Source organism: Mus musculus, chromosome 4 (assembly GCF_000001635.26).
Source record: "Mus musculus strain C57BL/6J chromosome 4, GRCm38.p6 C57BL/6J".
Classification (NCBI taxonomy): domain Eukaryota; kingdom Metazoa; phylum Chordata; class Mammalia; order Rodentia; family Muridae; genus Mus; species Mus musculus.
This window is the reverse complement of record NC_000070.6, coordinates 137493204-137509798: the sequence shown is the minus strand read 5'-3', so window position 1 is coordinate 137509798 and position 16595 is coordinate 137493204. Positions and strand designations below refer to the sequence as shown.

The window sequence follows — 16595 nt, the reverse complement described above, 5'->3', positions numbered from 1 at the left end:
AATGAGAGTCTACTCTGTAAGGACACTGAGGTGGGAAGGAACCAATGAGGGGCCGAGTAGCACAGCCTATGAGAAATAAACCAGAACTGGTCCAGGAAAGACTTGGTGGAAAGACAGGGCAGCGGGCAGAGTGACCGGAAGCCTGGACTGACTGACGCTGAGCACCCGGGCCTGGCTTCTGCATCTAACAGCTGTGTGACTTTGGGCCCGTTTCCTGTCCTTTCTGGGCCTGTTTGTCTTCCGTTTCCCATCCAACATGGCTTCGGGGAGAGCAGCACACAAATGGGGTCTGGTTTGCATCCCCATTGCTGTGAGTGGCTGCTTTTCCTTCCTGAGCCTTAGTTCCCTCATCTTGAAAACACGAGGAATACTTTATGGAACTTGGGAGGCCCCGGGTGGATGCCGGATTGGGGCCTTATGCATAGGGCCTGCCTGCATTCACTTGGTGCTTGGGAAAAGATGGACAGATTTCAGTCACCAAACACACACAATGAGATGGGTGTGTGTGTGTGTGTGGTGTGTGTGCAGTGTGTCTTTGCCTGTATAGCCGCACACCATGAAGATGCACATGTATGTGATGTGTGTGGGTATGGAGGCCTGAGGCTGACACTGGGTTGTCTTCCTTGATCTGTCTTTACCTTTTATACTGAGGCAGAGTCTCTCTCCTGAGTCAGAGCTTGCTGACTCTATAGTCTAGCCGGCTAGCTTGCCCTGGGGAGGCCGTCTCTGGCTCCTGACAGCTGGGTGGATTACAGGCAGTTTCACACTCTCCTGGTATTTGCATGGAGGCTAGGGATCTGACCTCTAGTCCTCAAGTTCTCCCTGAAAAAGTTTCTCCTCTGGGGGTGGGGCATGGGGGGGTGGTTTCGAGACAGGGTTTCTCTGTGTAGCCCTAGCTGTTGTGGAACTCACCCTGTAGACCAGGCTGGCCTCGAACTCCTGAACGCTGAGATCATAAGTGTGTGGCCCCTACCCCCTGGCTCAGCATAAGCTTTTTAAAAATTGCCCAGTCCAACAACACTGGATGCTGGTGTCTTCGGACACTGTATAAAGTGTTTATAAAGTGCGTATAAAGGAGATGAATCTCCTGTCAAAATACAGAGGTCTACAAGGAGACAGCTTCCGAGGTGCTAGTTAGAGGAAGCAGTCTGGCTCTACCCAAGTAGAGACTATAAAAAAGACTGATGGTCAGGCTCAGGATGGAATGAGCTCCGTATCTCCAGGGGTGTGCTTGTCCAGGTTAGGATGGCCCAAGGTAGAGACACCGAAGTGGGCCAGAGTCTGAGGAACTGGAGGGGAGAAGTGACCTGAGTGGGTCTGGAGGACAGGCTCACCTGTGCCCAGGCGTCGGAACTTGAACCCCCAGGGGGAGGTGACATAGGGGCCGATGGAGCCACTGGAGACCACTGTATGCAGCACCTCTTGAATCTGAGATCCGTCCGCATTCCCTTCGGAGCCAACATCCAGCTCAACAAAGACCCAGCCATCCAGTTCCCTGGGAAGGAAAAGGCCTGGAATCTGCACGCCTCTGTCAAGTTCCTGCGCGACACCCAGACCCCTCTACCTGGGCAGCCTGGGCCTAAGGTAGGGCCACTTCTGGTAATGGATCCCCCACCTATGCTTTCTGAATCCCCATCAAAAATAATCCACTCCTCAGGACCCTCCCTGACCTGTTCTTGCCACCCCTTCTGGTTGCCCCCGCCCTTCCCATCCCCAGGAATCCATCTCACTTGATGAACACCACACTGACAATCTGGTCTCCGGGGATCTTCCTGTATTCGGGCTCCAGCTGTGGGGGACACACCACCATCAGATGCCTCCTACTTATTCCGGCATTGCTCTGCCACCCCCGGGGAGCTCCCAATGCCAGGTACACGCTCTCACCTACCTTTTCTACCACAGCCTCCGACACCTCTCGGAACTCCTTGGCACTTGCATCCTCCAGCTGGGGGCTGTACTCAATGGACCGAGTAAAATTTACCAGAGCCCGGAAATAGACTATGGAAGAGAAAGAAGGTGGGGGGGGGGAAGTCGTGGTGAAGGGCTACGGTAGCCTGGCAGGTGGGAGCCCTGCAGGCAGGCTGTAAATAAGAGGTTGGACCCCCACACCAGCTGACACCTGTGTGTCCTCAGAAAGGCCCAGCACAGCTTGTCACAACACAGCCCACAGCAAGCCTGGAAGGTCAGTCCAGGGCTCAGAGGAGGCTAGGCAGGAAGGGACCGGCTGCAGGGCACTGGCGAGCCCACCACTGGTGAGGACCGCTTTATTGTGATGTGTTTTTCCAGTCAGTTCTTCTTCATGCTCTGGACTCAGCTCAGCAGCCAGCAGCCATACTCTCTAAGATGACCGCCTTGGCTGCCCTAGCTGCTGTGTGGCCACCTAGCTGCTGTGTGGGCTCTCACAGAACCTTTAGTTCCCAAACTGGGAACCTCCCCCCCCCCTCTTTGCATCAATTCTGCTGTGTACATCTGGGCCACCCGGTACCATAGTGGCAAAGATCTAGAGTCAGCTACTCCACACACTGACCTGCCTCAATGAAAGTCTCATTCCAAAAAAAAAAAAAAAAAAAAAAAAAAAAGCCAGGCAGTGGTGGCGCACGCCTTTGATCCCAGCACTTGGGAGGCAGAGGCAGGTGGATTTCTGAGTTCCAGGCCAGCCTGGTCTACAGAGTGAGTTCCAGGACAGCCAGAGCTACAAAGAGAAACCCTGTCTCGAAAAAAAAAAAAGAAAAAAAAAAGAAAAAGAAAAAGAAAAAAAAAGTCTCATTCCTTCTTCAGGAAATGTGGGGGTGAGGGAGTCGAAGCCTTCCCACCCCATGGCTGCCACACGGAGTAAAGGACACTCGGCTTCCCGCACTGCTCCTGTGTGCAGAGCCAGCACTTGGGACTGAGAAGTGTGGTCACCTGTCACCCTGCCCCACCAAAGTAGGAGGCTCCAGGAGGAAAGGGAGAACCCACTCATGCATGGCCCAAGGGCTTATCTGTGAGTCATGGCCAAATAAACTCAAGTCACTCTGCTGTGAATATAACATATGACTGCCGTTTCCTTCAGCGCCGGATGTATACAACACAGATTATAGACACAGATTATCAGTTTGGCTGGAGTTTGGGTCTCAAGTCTTCCAAAGGTCCACGAGTTGAAAGCTCGGTCCCCAGCTTGTAGCGCTATTGGAAGGTAGGAAACCTCTTAGCAAGTGCTCTTATTCAACTAAGCCAATCTCTCCAGCCTCTGGCTGTTTTGTTGTTGGGCAGTGGAGCCTACTGGATGGGAGTTAGGTCACTAGCCTTACAAGGGATATTGAGACTCAGCTCTTGTGTCTCCTCTCTCCGCTTCTCAGACACTAGTAGGTGAATCAGACTCCTCTGCCAAACACTCCCATTACAGTATACTGTGCCGGCACAGGCCCAAAGCAGCAGAGACAACGGCCCTGTTCTGAAACTCCTGAAACTGTGAACCAAAGGAAATCTTTCTCCCGTCTACGCTGACTACATCACAGTAACGGACGGCTGGGCAGCACAATGATCTTGCGTTGGAATTGTGGATTGAACTCTCTAGTGTCAGATGAGCCGGACATTTGCATGTGTAAGTACATGCACACCCACATGTGCACATATAACACATACGCAACTAGCAGATGCCAGAAAAATAATAACCAAATCCATCTGTACAATATGCCTACATTACATAAAGAATGGTGTGTACACACATAAACACACAAACACATTCCCAACTATTTCTTCGTGTGTGTGTGTGTGTGTGTGTGTGTGTGTGTGTGATGTATGTGCACACATGCAAGGAGACACACGTGCCCATGAGCACATAGAGGCCAGAATAAGACACGGAGGGAGTGTCTTGCTCTATCAGTCCGCCTTCTTTCCCTGAGCTGGGGGCTCTCACTGAACCTGAAGCTGGGTTGGCCTCCAGTAATTCTAGAGATCCTGGGTCTACACCTGTCACCATGTCACAGCTGGGGCAAAAGGGCCTGGGAGCCATGACAGCCTTTTAAACATGAATGTTGGGGATTTAAACTCAGGGTCTCTTGCTTAGGCAGTAAGCATTGTTTTGTTTTGGAGACAGGGGTTTCATTGGGCAGTAGTGGAGCCACTTTAATCCCAGCACTTGGGAAGCAGAGGCAGACGGATTTCTGAGTTCGAGGCCAGCCTGGTCTACAGAGTGAGTTCCAGGACAACCAGGGCTACACAGAGAAACCCTGTCTCAAAACAAACAAACAAACACAGTTGGAGACAGGGTTTCATATGTAGCCCTGGCTATCCTGGAACTTACTATGTAGACTAACCTGGCCTCGAACTCAGTGATCCAGCTGCCTTTGTTTCCTGCATGCTGGGATTAAAGGCCTGAGCCACCATGCCTAGTCCAGCAAGTACTTTTATTCAATAGAGTCATTTTTTCCAGCCGGTTTGTCACTGTCTGAGACAGGGTCTCAGATTCTGGGCTAGTCTTGATATGTAGCCAAGGTTAACAATGAATTTTTTTTTTCCGGCAAGGGGAGGACGGCTAGGGTATCATGTAGCCCAGAATAAGATCAAATTCAATACATATCCAAGGATGATTCAATATGTATCTAAGGGCCAGGCAGTGGTGGCCTTTAATCCCAGCACTTGGGAGGCAGAGGCAGGTGGATTTCTGAGTTTGAGACCAGCCTGGTCTACAGAGTGAGTTCCAGGACAGCCAGGGATACACAGAGAAACCCTGTCTTGGAAAAAAAAAAGAAAGAAAGAAAGGAAAATATGTATCTAAGGATGTGCAAACTTCTGATGCCCCTGCCCCGACCTCCAGAATGCTGGGGTCAAAGGCACGTGCCACCACACTCAGCCTCCCAATCATTTCTGAAGTCCCTAGCATGTACAGAATGTTTTTGTGTACTTGTGAGTTTCAGCACAGGTTATAAATACCAGGTTACAGGGGCTGGAGAGATGGCTCAGCAAGTCAGAGCACTGACTGCTCTTCCAAAGGTCCTGAGTACAAATCCCAACAACCACATGGTGGCTCACAACCATCCATAATGAGGTCTGACGCCCTCTTCTGGTGTGTCTGAAGACAGCTACAGTATACTTACATATAACAATAAATAAATCTTTAAATTAAAAAAAAACCAGGTAATCTGAAGTGTTTGCACAGTGCTCAGAACACTCCCCGGCTTGTCACCGTGTGGAGGTAAGGCAGCTCACTAGTTAATGACCCTACTGCTGGAGCAGAATGGCCCACGATGGCCTGTGACATTTCTGAGCTCTAAGGTTGCATCTGTAACCGGAGGCCAACAGTGACCATCCCAGGGGCTGCTGTGAGGATCCACATGGTTCCTGGAGCACAACAAGGGAGCACGGTTGACAATAGCTATTAACTCAGACCTTCTGGACAAGCCCTAGACCAGGAAAGGATTCAGGTAAGAAGCAACGTGAATGCCCTACTGTGTGCCGGGTGATGTTCTAGGGCAGGGGTGCAGCCTACTGTGTGCCAGGTGGTGTTCTACGGCAGGGGTACAGCAATAGACTCATCAAATGCAAGTTTCCATCCCCAGAGAGAGCATCTTCTAGTTGGGGGGGGGGGAGAATAAATCAAATGGGTAAGAAAGTGTGGACTATAGGGATTGGGGGCTAGGGAGAGAGCCTGCTAGAGTGGGAGTGTACAGTTTTCCATGGGGATCCAAGAAGGGAGTCTCTTTGAAGGAAAGGGGTGAGCCACGGGCACTGTCTGTGAGAAGACATCACGCACATGGGAACGGACAAGTGCCAAGGCCCTGAGACTGAAGTGCACATGTGACATCCGGTCAGGATGTATGTGACATCCTGGGTTGAGAGGTGTACTTTACTCTCTCTGTTTTGGGCCTAGAGGTGCACAGCTCCCAAACCAGGGTGTACTCCCTCTATGGAAGAGGGTTCCTGGGGCCCTGGGCCAGGTGCAGGAGTGGACCCTATACTGTCAGGGCATGCTTGTGTCTGCTCTGAACCGCAGCCAATGGTGGGGCCGGCTCGTGGGTGCTGAGTAGGTGGAGCTTGTGGGTGGAGTGTGGGGCTCTGAGCTCCACCACAGAGGCTTCTTGTCTGCAAGTACAGAGGCCCATTGAGAGCCCCCACCCCGGCCCCTGGCCTCAGCCCACGTCCAAGTTCGGGTGAGGAGGCCAGGCCTCTGCCCAGGAATGTGCCCACTCCTGAGGAGAGTGTCAGAGTGTCACAAAGCCCCTTTCTACCAGGGCCTGGGAAGGGCTGGAGTCCTCCAGCCTGACCCCTCTCCTTGTCCCAAGGCAGAGGCAAGGCAGGGCAAGCACCCCACGTAGGTAGGCAGCGTGTGCCGAGGCCCCACCCAGACTGAGATGGCTGGACCTGTAAGGCTGCCTGGGGGAGGGGATAGGGGGGGTGCTCTGGGCATCTGTCCTGACCAGGCTTCCCCCACCTGACCTCCTGACCCTAGCTAAAGCATTCACTGAGATCAGAGGCTGGAGAGGAGGAAGATTATGCTGCCCTGAGTCCTGGTGAGTGAGAGGCATGCACCCCTAACCTCTAGAGGCTACCCCAGCTCCAAGTATCCATTCCTGCTTAGCAGAGTCCTCATCGTGACTGGGCTGAGTCTCCAGGTTGGGAGCCCTTAGCTGGACAGCACACCAGCCTGTACAGAGGCTCAGACAAGCTGCTCCCAACTCCAGAGAGCCTGGCTGCATCCCGGGCACCACCAGTAGAGGAGGAACAGCAGGGCGCCAGCACTATGTTCCAATCTGGAGCCATGCTGGGCGAGGCCCAGGGACCGGCCTCCACTTGGCTGTTCAGAGAGGGCCGCCTCTGACCTCCTGTGTGGCTCTTGGCCAAGGTGGGCTGGACAGAGGACCACAGGGAGAAAGACTGAATGTCAAGGATGAGTGGGGAGGGAGGTCTGCAGAGCGATGACAGGAAGAGCAGAGCCGGCAAAGGAGACAGACAACCAGAGACACTGGGGAAGGGACACACAGAAACCAGAGTAGGCAGACAGCAGAGAAATGTCTAGGCGGTGGCAAAGATGGGGAGGACAGAGAAAGCAGGAGAGGGAAGAGACAGTGGCACAGATGGAGCTGAGGAGTCAAGGAGAAAGTGGATAGAAGTTACCACGGGGGTAGAGAAATACGCAGTCACCAGAGCAGGTCCCCAGCTGGGGGGAGAGACTGACAGGCAGGTTAGGAGAAGAGTGAGGTCTGCCTACATAGGAAGGGCTTCAGTCCTGGGCGAGCTCATATGCTACGTACACATCAAGACCTTGGGCATCGGGATATACACCTGTGCCTCCCAGATGGGACTAAGCCCAGCCGCTGGCCACACCCCAAGGGCAGCCAGCCGCGCAGAGCTGAGGCTGGAGGCTTAGGGCCCATCAGCTCACACAAGTGTCATTTGGCAGGAAGGGGACCATCTCCACAGGTCCCTTGGGGCTTCTGCTAAAAGATGAGACCTCTGCAACCAACAGGCCTGCTCTGGGGATCCCCTGAGCAACTTACCCATCTGGAAGTCCCCGCTGCCCACGTCTCCGCTGCCGAGGCCATCTGCAAGAAAAAGTGAGACTTAACTCAGCAACAACAAATACTCACTGAGCACCAACGTGGTACCAGGCATTGTAAGCTCCTGGCCCAGTGGTGAAGGGTGTACACAGAACACAGGACAGTTACCCCACCCACACCCCATGCCTAGTTAGCTTGGAGGCCTCCATCATAGCGTATGGCCTGAGGTCCCAAATTCCAGGGACCGTCTGTCCAATGGGCGGGGCAGAGGAGCCAGGTCAGGTTGACTTACAAATAGGGACAAGGAGGAGATAAGGTGGAGAGGATGACAAGTGTCCCCTACTGTGAACTGTCAACTACTTTCCCATTTGGTCCTGCTGTCCCCAGGCTGCAGAGGGGAGTGGTGGCCAGCCTATGGTCAGAGAGGTGGGCCGATACCGGGATCATGAGGCTAGGCGTTCAGGACATACACATACACATCTTTTTTTGTTTGTTTCTTCTAGTGGGTATATGTCTGTGACCACATGTGTGCCACCGTGAGCACATGGAGGTCCCAGCTGGGTCCTTCCTTCTACGATGCCAGTTATAGAGATTGAACAGAAGTCGTGAGACTTGGCTGCAAGCACCCACTGCACCATCTTGCTAGCCCTAATCTATTTTGTGCATGTGTTGTTCTTAAAATAAGGTCTATTTATTTATTTATTTATTTATTTAATGTATGTGAGTACACTATGGCTGTTTTTAGACACACCAGAAGAGGGCATCGGGTCCCATGACAGATGGTTGTGAGCCTCCTTGTGGTTGCAAGGAATTGAACTCAGGACCTCTGGAAGAGCAGTCAGTGCTCTTAACCGCTGAGCCACTTCTTCAGCCCCCACATGTGTTGTTCTTTTGTGGTTTGTTGTTGTTTTTAAGACAAGGTCTCATTTAAGGCAGACTGGTCTCGAACTCATGTATAGTGGAGGCTAGCCTGGAACTCCTGATCCTTCTGTCTCCACCTCCCAAGTTCAAGAATTAAGTAGGACCATCTCTTGAGATCCTATCTGGGGTGAGTTTCATAGGACTTTCTACAGCCAGAACTGTTCCTGGAAACCCTCCATCCCTAGTAGGGGAACACATGACTCACCTCCTGATGCATCATCTGCCAGCAGGTCCTCATCATCAGAGAGGTATGAGTAGGTCCAGCCATACCGGCTCGCTGTGACAGTCTCTGTGTCCTCAGGGAGGGAAAGGCCATCGTAGGCCCTCAGCCCATGCGTCACCTATGGGAGATGACAGCCCATGAATTACCCTCTCCTGTTAACCGCCAAACTCTAAGGCCCTCCCTTCTCTTCATTTCAGAGGGGATCCAAATTCCATCCCAATTGCTCCCTACAGTTGCTATATTCACCACAGCTAAGAGAACCAGGAGGAGTCACTTTTTGTGAATCAGCTATCCAAAGATCCACTAACGCCAGGAGGACTCAGAGCCTAATGTGCAGATTCTCAAGGACTCTTTGGAGAAAGCAGACAGCAAAACGAGGATCATTTGGTAAAAGGTGGCTTCATTGTCTTTGGAGAAGGCAAGGGACACCCAGGACACGAGAGTAGGCAAGGGGACATTAGGTAACCTGGAAAGACATGAGCAGGTAGAGGAGTGGCCAGTTTAAGTGTGGAGGGGACAAGGGCAGAAGCAAGAGAATTGATGTAGACTTCTGTGACAGTTCCTCCCTCCTCAAGCCCTTGGCCTTCACCACCAGGTCTGGTGTCCAAGCCTGGTCACAGGCAGCACATTCCACTGCTCAGAACACGTAAAACCCTGCAGCTAATTCATCCCACTGCTCAGAACACGCAAAGCCCCGCAGCTAAATCATCCCACTGCTCAGAACACGCAAAGCCCCGCAGCTAAATGCTTGTGTCTAAACGGAGGCAAGACAGACATCAGCTCCCCACGACCTCAGGCTAATGCTAAGCTCAAGTGCATCTCTGGCATCTGTCCTGGGAAAGCGAGGGGGAGGTTCGGGGCAGCGGCACAGCACAAGGCTAAGCAAGAGGTCCAGGGACCCATGATCCAGGCTTTCCCCAGAAATGGCTCTGGGCTGCGAATGCCTACATCTACTTGGACAATATCTAGATGTTTTCAAAGGCGTTGTCCAGGTAACTAAGAGGAAAACATCCAGGGAACCCAAAGGCTGGGAGGCCCCAGGCCCAGGTATTCAATGACCCCAGAACAATCCAGAATTCTGGTGAAAAGGCTTCAGGCACTGCGGAGGCTCAGCCACCGGTGTCTGGTCAAAGGGACACAGTTCCTTGTGAAAACCCCAATTCTATACAGTTCATGTCCCCCAGGGCCTTCTGCTGCAATGTCCTTTTCTGTCTGGTTTCTAGAACCAACTCTTGTTATCCCTTACATCTACTTAGCCATCACCTCTAACTGCCCAGTAACAAAAAGGCAGAATTAGCCTGGTGTATCGGCTCACACCGATAATCCCAACACTTAGGCTAGGGGCAAGAGGATCAGTTCGAGGTCAACCTTAGCTGCACAGCCAAGTGGAGGTCAGTGTGGGTTACCTAAGACCTTATCTCAAACACACACACACACTCACACACTTATGGGCAAACCACTGGTCTCTCCTTCACTCTATGTGGCACTCTCTCCCATCCTATGTTCCTGTTCCCATAAGTAGACACAAAATCCCTGGGTCTGTCTTATCTGCTGCCAGTTGATCCACACGGGAGCTGAGGCTCATTTTAACTGCCAGGCACAGCCATCATATGTGTGTGTGTGTGTGTGTGTGTGTGTGTGTGTGTGTGTGTGTGTGTGTCCGGGACTGAGCACCACGTGGTCACTTTGTGTTTGTCCGGCTGCTGAGCCTTGGATAAGAGCTGTACTGCCCTCACCTGACAGCATGGTGTGACCTACTGTCTGATCCTCATAGCCAAAGAGCCATGCTGCCACCTGATTCTCATCTCCTGACCACATAAGGGGCTCATTCCTGTCCACAGTGGTAGTCAAAGGCTTGCAGACTATGTCCCTATGCATGCAGGTATGTGACCTCAGACTCTCCAGGAGTGGTAGCAGAACATATGACATGCCTGTAATACCAGCACTCAAGAGGCAAAATCAAGAAGGTCATGAGTTCAAGGCCAGCAGGGGCCTGATTGAGGTCTCGCCTCGAAACCAGTGTCCTGTCTAGGGTGTATCTCAGTAGTTCGCTGATAGAACACCTGCCTTCCTCATGGGCGCAAAGCCCTGGGTTTGGTCCCAAGTACCACCATCACCAAAACACAACCCCACCCCCACCCCCCAAGGGCAGGTGAAAAACAGATTTCTGGCTCCTTCTCAGAGCCCCGGAGGCAGCTTCTCATTGCAGGTTTGACAGAGCTGTGCATACCCATGAGATTCTGAGAGGCGCACTTAAGAACAAGACTGGAGGCTTGTTCTTCCCTGCCTGGGAATAGAGGTGTCTGGAGGGTCAGCCTTGAGCAGGCCTTGATTGACACCAGGGGACTAAGAGGCTAGAGTTGGGGCAGGGACAGTGATCAGGGGCACAGGAGCTTTGAGAAAGGGCATACTTGGGTCCTTTCCAGGTAGGAAAAGTCACGGTGTTATGATCACACCCTCCCAGTGCCCATTCGAGCAAAGCTATGGGGGCCAAGCACAAGGTGCACAGATCCCTGGCACCACTTAGACACTGCTGTCTGGAAAGGAAACTCTTGCTGCTAAGCAAGATCCAGGGCTTCTTGTAGAGAGGAAGGGGGTGGGGTGGGGGAGTAGCCTGGAACCGGACAGGAAATAGCAAAGTGAGATTCAACAAGAAAAAACACGCCAGGAACACACATCTGCAGGAAGGCCAAGGGCACAGGGCTCTGAGTCAGAAGGCCCCCAGCCCTAGACACCAGGTTGACGGTGGCAGCTGCTCTCGCCTGTAGCTCTCTCCCCAGTATTGGAGCATACAGGGGCAGCCAGGGCCCTCAGGGAGAGGTAAGACAGCCAGGGGCAGAGAGTTCGTTTGCAAAAAAAAAAAAGCTGTCTATGCAAAGGCAGCTGTGTTTCACATCTGGGAGGGGAAATGGAGCCAGAGGGAAAGAGGCTCTGGAAAAAAAGCAGAGTGGGCCTGGACACCTGATGGTAGAAGAGTCTGAGTGCTAGCCAGGCTAGCCTTTCCTTGGGACAGTCAAGGCAGAGCCAGTACTCGCTCACAGAGTGCTCCCTGCACACCAGGACCTCCCGAAGCTGGCTGCAGACCTAACCTCTCACCAGTGAGTGCTAAGGACCCTGAGAGTCCCCCTCAGGTCCCCTTTCAGTATAATACATGTCACCCAGAGAACCACAGCTCACAAAGACCCTCTGAGGTGGTGAGGTAGTGGTGTGCGGCTCTTCCCCATAGACCCTGCCTAGATCACCATGGGGCTAACCTGTGCTTCAAGCTCTGCACTAACCAGGCAAAGCCGAATCACTGGGCTAGACCTCATTGAGGCTGCAAGGCCCAACAGGATGGCAGTACCAGAATGAATGCCCAAGGCTACCCAGGCTCCATCTCCAACCTGACCAGTCCCCTGAATGGCCCAAGGGGATGCTGGGCTGGCAGCAGCCTGGGCCTGTGCAAGTGTGTTCCTTAAGTCCTAAGGAGCCATGGGTAGCTCCAAGGTCACAGGCAGAAATAGAACCCAGGCTTCCTGCCCCGTAGCCTGTCTCCGGCCATGCGGGAGCCCTGCTTCCTCCCAGAGGAACGGGAGTACTCAGGCAGGGCTGGAGGGAGATCTGAGCCAGCAAGGAAGGAGCCAAGCAGAGAGGGGATTTTCCAGACCTGTAGGTTGCTAGGGGAAGGGGAGTGGCTGACTCACGTAGGCCAAGGCCAAAGTCTGCCTCTAACTTCAGGGAGTGACTCCTTGAGGCAAGGATACAGGCAGGGTGGTCCCTAGTGACAGCTACTCTCTGAACCCAAGCAGGTGGCCAAACAAGAACTTCTGGGAGGCAGCAGACTCATGCCCTGGGTGTTGTCCAGGTTTTCTTGGTGAGGATAAGGGACACACACGGAGATACCTCTAGATCCAAGGCCTATAGAGGGACAAGGAAAGAAGAGACAGAAAGTAGGCTATCCTCGGTAGCATCCATGAGGCTTCGGAGGGAGTCAAGGTTGACTAGGATGCTTTCAGAGCGCAGAGACATGCAGGGCATAGAAACCAGACAAGGCCTGGAACATGGGGACACAGGTACATACAGGACAGAGAGCGTTGAGTGTGAACCTTTCAAAGGTTATACCATAGACTGCTTCTACGACTGCTTGGATCAAGGCTACTGACCCACAGGAACATGAGAGAAGACAGTAAGAGCCAGAGGGGCTATGAGGTGACCCAGTGGGAAAGATGCTTGCTGACCAAACATGAGAACCTGAGTGAGTTCCGATTCTACACACACACACACACACACACACACACACACACACACACACACACACACACACACACACACACAAACCCAGACTTCATGAAGGTTCTCTCAAGCCAAGTCCTTCCCACACACTGCATAGAGCAACCATTCATCCTTGTAGCAACCCCCTAGGCCTGATGTTGCATCGACATCAAGTCTGTATTTGTAAAAAGGGGAAAATCCCAGAGTTTCTTCATCTGTTCCTGGAAATAAGGTCCCACTGTGTAGCTCAGGCTGGCCTAGGCCTTCCTGCACAAGGTCCTACTGTGTAGCTCAGGCTGGCCTAGGCCTTCCTGCACAAGGTCCTACTGTGTAGCTCAGGCTGGCCTAGGCCTTCCTGCACAAGGTCCCACTGTGTAGCTCAGGCTGGCCTAGGCCTTCCTGCACAAGGTCCTACTGTGTAGCTCAGGCTGGGCTAGGCCTTCCTGCACAAGGTCCCACTGTGTAGCTCAGGTTGGCCTAGGCCTTCCTGCACAAGGTCCTACTGTATAGCTCAGGCTGGCCTAGGCCTTCCTGCACAAGGTCCCACTTTGTAGCTCAGGCTGGCCTAGGCCTTCCTGCCCCAGCCTCCCAAGAGCTGAGATCATAAGCATGTTCAACCATACTTTGGGTTTTGCTTTGGGGTGGGGGGGCGCGGGCGGTTATTTTGCTGTTTTGTTTCTGTTTGAGACAAGGTTTCCCAGACGGGCTTCAAACTCGCTATGCAGACAAGAATGTCCTAGAATTCACGATCCTCCTGCCTCCAGCCCCACCACATTGGAATTACAGGAATAAGACACCGGGCCCAGTATGGCTTTGTTTCTGTTTGTCTTCAGAGAACTCTGAAGACAGGGAGTCACTGTGTAGCCCTGGCTGGTCTGGAACTCACTCTGCAGACCAAGCTGGCCTCAGACTTAAGATTTTCTTGTCTCCACCTCTCAAGTGCTGGCTTTAAAGGCTTGAGACAGGACACCTGCTGAACTACAAGATTTTGGCAGCAATGTCGATGCCTTTGATTGTGGGGGGTGGCCCCAGGTCCTACGGAGGATGTCACCTCACAGCCAGCAAGTGCTCTGAGTCTCCTTTCTCAAACTCAAAAACTTCTGGATTCCAAACTACATCCAACCCCAAGAGCTTCCATCCTGCCTCTGCAAACGTATTTCCATTTTACAAATGAGGACGCGGAGGTTCAGAGAGGACAGTGTGTACCTATGATCAGGCAGGTGAGGGAGGGCCTACCGTTAAGCACTGTGGATAGTGTGTGTGGAAATGGGTACCATACAGGGAGGTCAGAGGGGAAGTGAGAGTGGGTGTGGCTGAGGTGCTGTGGGGTGTGAGCTCCCTGCCTAGGCTCACCTCCTGGTTTGGAATGAGGGAGGCTGGTTAAGTGACAGAGCCTAGGCTGGGGTAAGCCACAGAGCTGGGTTTCTGTTCCAGCTACCTGACCAGCTCTGGGGCTAGCTGAGGGTGGGGAGTAGGGTGGGAGGGGGATTCTCCGGAGACATTCTTCGCATGCCTCGGGTGACCAGCTCCCAGCCTCTGTCTTCATGGCCCAGGTCTGGAACTGAGCCCCCTCCACCCCCACAGCTGGTCAGGAAGTTCTGAGCCCCTCCCCCCTCCAAGCAGCTCCCCGGGGCAGCTATGGCTGCCCAGGGCAAGACTCCAGGCATCTGGGGCTGGAGTGAGCTCACCTCATCAGAATCCAGAGACAGTGGGGGTGGGACTGACTACTTGCCTCCGTCTCCCCCAGTCCACATGGCCACAGCCCCAAACCTCGGTCCCTCTGCCATGATGCGGGTTTCTAGCAAGACACCCTACAGGTGCCACTTTCCCTGCTCCAGCTCAGACCACAGGGACAGGGCCAAGACGCCCCCTCCCCCGCTGCACAGTGTCCTGTGGAGGGCAACAGACGGCAGAGGGGAAAGGAATCTGTCGGGGCAGCAGTTTGCAGTGCAAACTGCCAGGGGCGGGTGAGCAGAACACAAAGGCCCAAAGGCCTTTAATCCCCTGGCAGTCTGAGAGGGGCGCCGGGCCGGAAAAGAGGTGGCTGTGCCTTCTCTGGCAGACCCATGTGCCCGTGCCGCTCAGGAGGACTGCCAGCTTCTCACACTTGGGCCCTCGAGGCGGCAGTAGGACCTCTGCCAGCCACTCAGCTGGGAAGAATCACTCCCCTAAAGGACAAGGGTTGACAGAGTGCCGCTGTGCATGCACGGGGTGGTGACCTCAGGACTTTATGAGACACAGAACACTTAAATCCATACCAAGTCGTGGAAACTGCGACTCACATGTCAGGAAACTAGGCACAGAGAGGTAAAGTAACCTGCCAAGGACACACAGCTAATGGGAACTACATTTGAAACGCAGGGGGCTGGAGGCTTACCTGCTCTTACTAGCTCAGCAACAGGGGCCAGGAGACCCCTGCTTCACCCTGACCCCTGCTCCCCAAGGCCTGGAATCTGGAAAGGCTGCATTCCAGCCAGGGCACTAGAGAGGACCAGCCAGGACATTAGGGAGCACTAGAAGGATTGGGGCTTGTGGTAAAAGCCCATGATGCAGGAACTTGAGACTGGAGGCTTTCCAATGTGGCTTTGAACACCATCCACAGCCTGCTGCTTTTTCTTTTAGCAGCTTCAAGGAGTCTCCATCATCCATGCACAAGACTGCTGTGTATGCCAAGAAGGAGGTTTATTGTTATTTTGATTTGTTGTTGCTATTGTTTTTAAAACATTTTATTTTATTTTTTGAGACAGTTTCACTATAAACCCCTGGACAGCCGGACACTGTAGAGCCCAGGCTGGACTAAAACCTGTAGGGAATCCTCCTGCCTCAGCCTTCAGAGTACTGGGATGACAGGTGTGCACTACTATGCCTGGTGGCAAGTGGAGCCTGGAGCTTGTGGAGAAGTGAGGACAGAGAACTCTGAAGCTAGCTAGCCTTGCCGGTCACCTCAGCCCCACTCACATAGCTAGGCTGGCATCTATGCCCACAGCTTCTGCCCAGGCAGGATAGGAGAGCTCATGAGATCTCTGGAAGTGAGGTAGAGAGAGCCAGACCCAACACTCAGTCAGACACCTTGATTTCAGGCCACCATGACACATTCTAGATAGGTGTCCTGTTTTCCCCAACTATTGAGAGTGTCACCAGCCAGCCCTGCTCATTAAGACTGAATGCAAATCACCTCAAACTCCACTTCCTGAGTTCTGTTCTGCTGAGCCCACATAGAGGGATGAAGCAAACTGGGTGTAGCCCGCAATCTCAATACTGGGGAGACAAAGGCAGCGGACAGGTCTGCTGTGAGTTAGAGGCTAGCCTGCTCTACATAGTGAGTTTCAGACCAGTGGGATACATAGCAAAACCCTATCTCAACATCATCCAAAACAAGGGCTGGGGATATGGATCAGCTGATAAAAGTATTTGCCCAGCATACTCAAAGCCCTTAGGAATAACGGCCAGGGCCGTATCCACTGGGTATGATGGAGTACTGATGTAATCCCAGCACCTGGGAGGCAGAAGCAGGAGGGTCAGGAGTTCAAGGTCATCCTCAGTTACGTAGTGAGTTTGAGGCTAGCCTGGACTACATAAGCTCTCTGAGCAGCGTGGGGTCCAAACCACCAACCCAGTGATGAACACTCAGTGTGACAAGGGGTGTGACATGGAAGGACAGAGGCTGGGGCATGCACAGGGAGGTCCCCCACTTAGCAAGGGTCTGGAGATATTTGGTGGAG

The 16595-nt window shown here is 53.1% G+C and overlaps 1 protein-coding gene across 5 annotated transcripts in view; it reads right to left on the bottom strand.

The window, feature by feature from the left end:
• Positions 1-16595, bottom strand: part of Hspg2 (perlecan (heparan sulfate proteoglycan 2)) — a 101880-nt gene that overhangs the window by 60832 nt on the left and 24453 nt on the right. For all 5 annotated transcript variants that reach the window (XM_030253228.1, XM_030253229.1, XM_006538573.2 and 2 more), the window contains exons 2-6: positions 8605-8740; positions 7479-7523; positions 1889-1998; positions 1731-1789; positions 1335-1495 (exon numbers count right to left, since the gene is read on the bottom strand). In XM_030253228.1, coding sequence (XP_030109088.1) covers positions 1335-1495; positions 1731-1789; positions 1889-1998; positions 7479-7523; positions 8605-8740 — 511 coding nt within the window. The remainder of the gene's footprint in view (positions 1-1334; positions 1496-1730; positions 1790-1888; positions 1999-7478; positions 7524-8604; positions 8741-16595) is intronic.